General features: G+C 38.3%; 1 protein-coding gene across 23 annotated transcripts in view; it reads left to right on the top strand.

Moving 5' to 3' along the window:
- Positions 1 to 8,746, top strand: part of Ptprk (protein tyrosine phosphatase, receptor type, K) — a 499,207-nt gene that overhangs the window by 457,019 nt on the left and 33,442 nt on the right. For 9 of the 23 annotated variants that reach the window (XM_063265868.1, XM_063265889.1, XM_063265884.1 and 6 more), the window contains exons 15-17: positions 727 to 768; positions 2,668 to 2,697; positions 8,132 to 8,292. In XM_063265868.1, coding sequence (XP_063121938.1) covers positions 727 to 768; positions 2,668 to 2,697; positions 8,132 to 8,292 — 233 coding nt within the window. The remainder of the gene's footprint in view (positions 1 to 726; positions 769 to 2,667; positions 2,698 to 8,131; positions 8,293 to 8,746) is intronic. The other 14 variants (XM_063265927.1, XM_063265913.1, XM_063265905.1 and 11 more) reach the window with 2 other exon arrangements.

The following is an 8,746-nucleotide window of genomic DNA, read 5'->3' as shown; positions in this document are numbered from 1 at the left end:
TATTATTAAGCATAATGAAATTGATGGCTATACAGTTATGGTGCTCAGGCCAAAGTCAGAATTATTTTCATTTTTAATTAATTTTTTAAACTATGGGTTGCATATGAGACGCACGTTTATTTCTCCAGTGGAGAACTTTGTTTAATGACACTGTACATTAAATATTCACGGACTAAATTTTTCTTTTTTAAAAAGAAGAGTGAATGCTTAAATTGAACCTTTATCTATCTTTTTATACTGTATCAGCTGATGTCGCCACCTCCTGGAATTCTATAAAGATATTACTTTTGTCTTCTGGGAATGAAAACATACTCCTTCTCAAAAGCATTTTAGACATACACATTATATACGTTGAGCTACTTGACCATTCTGTAAGTCATCAGAATCTGTAAGCCATTGTCTTCAAAACTAGGGTGGCATTTCAGTCATTCCAACCATGAATTTTAGATAATGCTATAATTTGGAAGCACTTTAGAAAAAAAAGAAGCCAATCTTTACATGTAGACTGCATCCTAAGAGCTCTGTGTTGTAGGTGGTTCTGCTTCTCTAATTGTACTGATTGCATAATAAATAATGTCGCTTATATTACGAGAACTTCACAGTGTGCAATTATTACAGCTTTCTATTTAAAATAAAACGTTAGCATTATGGATAAGACGCATATGTTAACCACAGTTCCACGAGCATCGGTTTTAATATATTGCCTCTTTGCAATTGTCCCCGGAGATATATATGTTGGAGAAGACACATCTGCATTAGAAACATTAGGTACGCACCACAGTCTTTTATGTTCACTTAGCTACATATGTGCTTCTTTCCCAGGTGCTTTCTCTTTGCTGTTGTCTACTACTTCCGGGATTGGTCACAGGTCCTAGGCCAGCCAAGATTTGAGCATTCTAGAAACACTAGGTTTCCAATAAAGATCTGTAAAAATCGTAGAGCAGAACCTTCAGACCTCACATCTCTGCTTAGTTTAGAATTGTACTTCGGAGGATGAAAACGCCAAATGGCTTAGAGAGCTAACCTATTACTGCTTTGTCATTAAGAGGAATGATGCTTCCGATGGGATGCATGAGAATGACTTCTGACTGTGTCTTCCTAGGAGTGGAATTAAACCTATTCTTTATATGAAAATTTGCTCCTTTTTGACCGATCTGTGCTAGGAATGGCAAGTGAAAACTAAGGTCCTTCCAGTTGCAAACCAGTCACTAAAGCAAGGATGGGGGAAGGAGGTAACAGTCCCCGACAGCTCTCTCAAATCGCACACCTTCCCTGATGCTTCTTCCGGTCTACATTGCTGAAGATTAGATCCACAAGCCTTCATTGAGTGGTTCACATTTAAGTTTTCTTAATCGTTTTACTGGAGAGAAAGTCTCCTGAGCTTTCAACTCCCTCAGCAGCACCTATGTGACTGGGGAAGACCATTACCTTTTAGACTAGATGAGGTGTTGGCTGCCTTCTGGAGTAAATCATGTCTGGATTACTTTAACTCCTTACTCACTGCAGCACCTCTGTAAAGGCTCACAGGTAATGTGCCACGAGCGTGTGCGCGCTCACACCCTGTGTGAGTTAAGCAAGAGTAATTTATTACACTTCCACAAAAGTACACAGCAGAGGTTAGCTTAAAGTTCTGTGTTATTCTGTAGTTCCCTTTGACTATAGAAATTCACGATAACAATAATGGAAACCTCTAATTTCTCACCATCTTCATTTTCACAAGAAATTGTAAAGTCGCTTTAGACGACCCCTCCCTAGGAATAATACATGTAGGGATATTTGCCTCATTGAAAATAGTTCCGTGTCTTTGGGTTGCAAAAGTATAGCTTAGAGTTCAACCAAATGAAACTTTATAGCTGAGATTATATAGAAATTAAGTTCTTGGGCTACGAAAGGGATATTGCACATTTCAGAACACAATGCCATTTCTTTCAGTTTAATCACTGTTGAATTATTTCCAAATATATGCCATGTCTTTCATTGATTGTGTATATTTTAAATGCACAGCATGAATACATTACAACTTTCAGCATCTACTTGAAATCATGTTTCAGTACAGTAAATGTTTGTGTGTACCACGGTCACATGCATCTACTGTGGGAATACCTTCATGTATATGTAACATACGGTACCTGTATTCACATAATGTGTATATATTGTGTACCATTACAATACGCCCAACGTGTAAAAAATATAGGTGTTTCTTTGCACACATTAGCATCATAATTGTATGTTTTATATTTAAGGTAAACTGCTATATTTAGTATACACATTCTATACACAGCTGCCCCATCTGTCATGACATCTAGATGGCAATGGACGACAGTACGCTTTAACTGCATGTTGAGAAACACATAATTCATTTAACTTTTTAGTTCTCTGGCAATATAAGAAATGTTAGCATGTTACAGTTTTGTTTTATTTTTTTTATTTTCCAAATTCTGTATGACAAATTTTATTTTTTTGCTGCATATCTGTCTGTTTAATCGCATGGCAAAAGAACGTTAACAACGCATGGGCAACGTACAATGCAGAGCCTAAGAAGCCAGATTTCGTTTTGTTTCGTTTTCTTTTTAACGCACATTTTTTTCTGCTCTCTTGGATGTGATGGAGTCATGCTTCTCATTCACCATTGCTTCTCTTTCCCACTGTCTGTGATCTGCTTCCCAGGAGGAGCTACTATTCTTACTCCTACTACCTGTAAGTAGAAAATGGGTCACTACGACTTTACATGTGTCCAAAATGGGTCACTATGACTTTACATGTGTCCAAAATGCAATCTCCCTTTTCAAAAAGCCCACAGAGACAGTGTTTTGAGTTTGGTGGTCTTTCAAAAATTCTATTTTTCTGGACGCTCAGACTATAGAATGTTATCTCTTTTGATAATCTTTTTTAAAAGGGATATTGTGCTTCTGTATGTTCAGCTACTATTAATTTTTAACTACAGTTTTTCCATGAGTAGCTTTCTCCTACAGCTAAGAACATCATTTATTTACTTATGTCAAGTCTGTACCCTCTTAGCAATATATTTATACATCTGGTAACAAATGTGGTTTGAACTTCCTACTCTAGAATATGAATATATACTATGTAATACTGTATAACACTTGAAAAAATGAGCCCAGTGAGATATTTGTGCTACATTCAGACTGCCCTTGAAGGATTTACCCAGATCAGGCCTGCACGTGTGTAATATCATTTTCCACATCTTCCCAGTTACTCAAAGGGTCATAACTTACAACTATACTTGTTGACCATTAAAACCATTCATATGGTCTTATCAAAATAAACTAATAAAGGAGTAATGTAGTAGAGCAGAGACATTAAAAGCCTTTGGTAGAATGGGTGTTGGCAGATGAGCTTGTTTACTACAATTTAAATAGATACTTTATAAAACAAGCTAAAAACAAAAACCATGAACTAAGGAATCATGATATCGTCACTCTTATACCCTGCAATTTCAAACCCACCCATGACTAAAGTAAGTATAGTGAGCCATTTAGATCAGCATGGAGGACACTGGCCATTCAACTTCCTGAGTCATCTTCTGCTGATTTCGTTAGATTCCGAGATAATTAGCCATTCAGTCCAAGAGAATAGCACTGTGCAAGGCCCAAGGATAGAAATTCAGTGGGTTCGAGGCATACAGCCCGCCGTGCCTGTATCACTAGGTAAGGCTTCATCCAACTTCACAGCAAAATTTTATGAGTCAATCACTTCAACGTGGCTCTGCCAACATTTTAAATATTACAAACATTTGGCTTCCTACAGTCTGCTAAAACAAGCAGGTGTAAAATAACACTGCTCTTAGCTTATTGTGATGAATCGTAATCCACTTGTTAAATCATGTTTTTGATGAAGCCATGGCAATTAACTGTACCATTTCGCACAATGATGGAGTACTTTCCCCCTTTACGGCCCACCCATACATCCACCTGCAGAAGTTGACGCTGTTGGCTGCCTTGATAATGAAAGTCATTTGCACAGCTGTCAAATTCAAGTACCCGCAAAATGAATTGCCTAACTGTCCTGAAGTGTGCGTCACATGTGCTCATTGCTCAGGGGAAGACAAAGCATGAGACACATTAGAATCGATATAGATTCAGTTACATGTCAATGTATCTATACTAGAATGGGACTCCCTTATTTTTTCTTTTTGGTGCAGAGTTAACATTGCTCTTCTTGACATCATAGCAGATTATACTGTTGTTGTGATTGACACATAGAGCTAAAAAGGTACCAGTGTACTTTATGTGACAGGGATAGACACGTTCAAAGGCTACTTAAACACTCCTAGGGACACTAATCTCAATCTGATCTCTTTCATACAGGTAGGAATATAATGTAAATGGAATGGAAAAAACTATGATATTTGGGGGTTGGAGATTTAGCTCAGTGGTAGAGCGCTTGCCTAGGAAGCTCAAGGCCCTGGGTTCAGTCCCCAGCTCCGAAAAAAAGAACCAAAAAAAAAAAAAAAAAAAAAAACTATGATATTTGATCACATTTTCATTATGTTATACCAACTGTTTTTTAGTGAAAACACTTACTTAGCACTGGTGTTAACTCATTCCGTTTGTTTCACAATACCCTGAGTGAAAGCCTATCTCCAAGGATTGTGGTGAGAATGGGGGTGTAAGTGACCATCTGGCTGTGCCTGCCTGACTTTGCAGCTCCTCACAAAGGTCATATCCCAACATAGTTGGCTTATCTCTAAGATGATGAATCTGAAACATTCTTGCTCGAACACTTTCCTGTTTTAGTTCTCGAAAAATACTTTTTTAAAAAATTTTACCCAATCATAAAATACATATATTCATTCATAAGCCCTGTAAGTTTAAAATTGTCATTTCCATTAGCTGTATTGTGCCCGTTTTTAAGCATTATTTTGAATCCGTATTTCAAGTTAGATTGTTTCATTCAAATCAATTCTCACGCTTTTAAAGAAATAAACCAACCTTACCCAAGAAACAAAGATTTGCAAAAAGATTGCAATTTGCATTTTTTTTTTGAGCTTAAAGTCTTGCCATGAATTCAGGTAGGCCTTGAATGTTCCTGACTAAGCTGGCTGCTTCTGAGTCCTGGGATTAGAGTTGAGCACCACCACATGGGGTAGAACTTATCTGTCAAGCATTTCTCTGCTGCTTCAAGATATATCAATGATAGCATATCTATGCTGGATTCGTGTTCTTTTCCAATGCTTAGCAAACGGTGTTTAACCGTTACAGTAGGCTTCCTAATGTGGCAATAAACACAGTGTAAACAGCTCGGTATTGTGTAATAGCGGAAGCTATGGAATGAGGTCATTCTTCATTGCTTATTAGATAAGCAACCTTGGGCAAGTTATTTAACTCCCCTAAGCTTCAATGAACTCATCTATAAGATGGGAATCCTTAAGCAGTGTTCAGTGGATTGATCCGAGAATTAATTGAGTTAACCAATGGAAAGTGCCAAGTACAGAGCAGGCACAATCTATCTCTTCGCAAGTATTTACTGAGTGTCTGCTTTGTGCTCTAAGTATTCTGTCTCTGATGGCTAAGTTGTATAGGTGATCTTTCCGTTTACTGAGCACACACTGAGGAAATGACTGAAAAATACTGTCGCGATACTGGACAAGTGTTGTCTCAGAAGACGAACATGTTACTACAAACCTCCCTGAATTAGATTGTGCTCGGGTCAGCCATAGCAAGCCTTCCCAAAGAAGTGTACTTGGCGTCACAGAGAATAAACACTAGCCAAGTATTAGACACTAAAGCATGTTGCAGGCTTAAGGAAAAAAATCTGTTGTGATGATGAGCTAGCAGGAAGTTTGGAATGTGGATGTCTGTTGTCTGCATATGGTCTGGTGGTGTTTAGGGTCAAACATTGTCTTTAGAAAATGAAATTATTGAATAGTACTAGCATTTCTATTTTTCTCATGTCCATTTAATTATAGGAGGGGCATTATTGCTCCCAGTATCAAATAAATAAGTTGTTCAGATTTTCGAAAAATCAGAGCAGGGGCCAGAGAGATGGCCCAGCAGTTAAAGAACACATTCTGCTCTTGCAGAAGACTTGAGTTTAGTTCACAACACCCGTGTCAGGCAGCTTACAATTTCACCCATAACTCCAGGTCTATGGGCATCAAATGCCTCTGGCCTTCACAGGCACCTATGCTCAGATGTGTGCTCAGTATGTACACACATACACATACACGTACACACATACACACACACACACTCTCTCACTCTCTCTCTCTCTCTCTCTCTCTCACACACACACACACACTAATAAAAACATCTAAAAATGGTAACAAAAACTAATATACACCTTCTGAAACACTGCTGTTATTTCTAGAAATTCAAATCATTTGTATCAGGTGCCAGGAGTCCTTAGGACAAGTTGCCCTCAAACTGTTCCTCGTTTCCTCAAACTGTTCTTGCCTCCCTTCATGATGTCTCATGTCTCTGTCTAGATCTTTATATTTCTATAGACATTTCTCTTGGCCTGGAAAGAAGAATTAGTAGCACTTTCAGTGTGTGCAGCCAATGTTGTCAACGAGGGGTGGTATGAATGGTCGTGACTGTGTAGTGATAGTTCTAGGGGTGCTGGTGGTAGATAATATCCTACGTCCTTGTTTTTAATATTACTAGTGCTTGCTATTCCTTCTGTGTGAATGATGGGTGTCCATCAGCAAAGCATGGTTTATACCTGATTTATTCGGTTGGGATTAAGATTTAGTTTTTGTGTCTTATATGTTGGCTATATGCCCCTATGGTTAACTACTACAGTTCTCAGAGGGAAATAAACTAGAGCAACTCTTAGGCAAAGTATTTTAAAAGGAAAATCTTGTGGTCATAAATATATCTATTCAATGAGCCTTTGTAGTGTGTTTAATATAGAATAATGGGGACCAGAAAGGAATGCTCTACCACTGAGGTAAGAAATGAATTCTTAACAACTGGGGGATATTTCCAAGGCAGAGTTAACTGCTACCCTAAAGTGAATAAAGCTGTTTAAATTAGAGTGGTTTTCAGTGCTTCTGAAAAGAAGTTGCCTGGTGAATGGGAGTTAACTGTATTACACACCTTTAATAGATTTGAGTTGTGTGTTCAGGAACAACCCGGAGAAACAAAAAAACGTGGATTTGCTGGGGGGTTTATTTGTTTGTTTTCGTTTGTTTCGTTTTGTTTTGGTGTGGGAGAGACAAAGGGGTCAGTATTTGTGTCCTTTAAAATGGTAACTCTAATTTCTATAAGCCTAAATAATTCTGCTGCCGCGTCCACCAGACATTTCTATAGTGGAGCGTAGGCATGAGAGTCTAAATTACATATAGGGCGGGACCGTGTCAGGTCCGCCAAGACAGTGATAATTGACATCACACCTCTGTATAGCACTTTACAATTTTCCCAGGATATTTCTGACATAGCATGACTCAGGTCCATCTCTTTATAAATGTTTGAATCACACCCAGCCAGGGTTGGTTTTAAAAGACTCTGGATTCGTTTTGATTAATTCTGTGACTATTCTGTTCCACATGTCTGTGCTCTGTGGGTCTTTGTATTTGACTTAGGAACAGCAGAGGAAAGCAGCCCTTTCCTTGTTCGGTTGTCAGCTCTGATAAAGCAAAGTTAAGTCATGTTAGCAAGACCATCTAGAGGTTGATCAAAGGCTGTCCTCATTCAGGAGGAAGACTGGAACTTAAACTTTTTAACTTTTTACATAAATCATCTGTGAACTAACTTTTAGCATTTGTTTATACTCTTGTCGAAAGGTTTTTTATGAAAATTATTTTTTTTTATTTTTTGATAGTCATATATGCACACAAACACACACGCACACATGCACGTATGTGTATATCCGTCATCCAGTGCCCTCATTTCACCCTGCTCTCTCGCCCTCTGAACCCAGACCTAAGTAGAGGAGATGGTGAGACTCTGGGTTTGACAATGTGACCATCAGGAAGCTCACAGATAAGGTCATGCTACAACAACAATGTAATGGTTTGCATGTTACCCTAACTTTTAGGAACAGTTCTTAGGTTTTCTAATCCGTGTCTATAACCTTGTCCTCGAGCTCACTTGAGGTGCTTTATTGCTGGTGTTGGCTGTCCCTCAGGGCTTACACTCAGGCCCCCCCTTTGTATTTGCTTTGGCAGCAAGCTAGCTAAGAAGCGCAAAGATGCGATGGGGAACACACGTCAGGAGATGACCCACATGGTGAATGCTATGGACCGGAGTTACGCTGATCAGAGCACCCTGCATGCAGAAGACCCCCTTTCCCTCACCTTCATGGACCAACATAACTTCAGTCCGAGATGTAAGTTATTCATTGAAATTTGAGTAAATGCCTTTAAAGCTTATTAAGTGCATTTAACTTTACACAATAGCTTGTGAATAAAGAAAGAAGAAGCCAAAGAAGAAGCAGTTAGGGAGAGTAAAACACAATTGATGTCATTATGGAATTCACAAAAAGACATGTGTTCAGTTTGCTACAGGGTTTAGTTTAACTTCAAACTAGGGATTTTGTTATGAAATCATAAGAAACAGTCAGAACATAGAGCCATTCAGATAGCATGTGTCATTTTGAATTATGTTAAAAATGGCATTTTATGTGTAAAGTTGGTGTGTTATTTATACTTTTCCTTTGTAGAAGATAAGGGTACATTTGAGATAAGAAGCAACATAATAATTCTTTCTAAGCACTGATGGCATAAGTAATTATTCCATTTAAGAAATCTAGTATTTTGATTAGTCCTGAAAAAGGCCGATAT

This window comes from Rattus norvegicus, chromosome 1 (assembly GCF_036323735.1).
Source record: "Rattus norvegicus strain BN/NHsdMcwi chromosome 1, GRCr8, whole genome shotgun sequence".
Lineage (NCBI taxonomy): Eukaryota > Metazoa > Chordata > Mammalia > Rodentia > Muridae > Rattus > Rattus norvegicus.
Note: the sequence above shows the minus strand (reverse complement) of the source record. Positions and strands in the feature narration are given on the sequence as shown.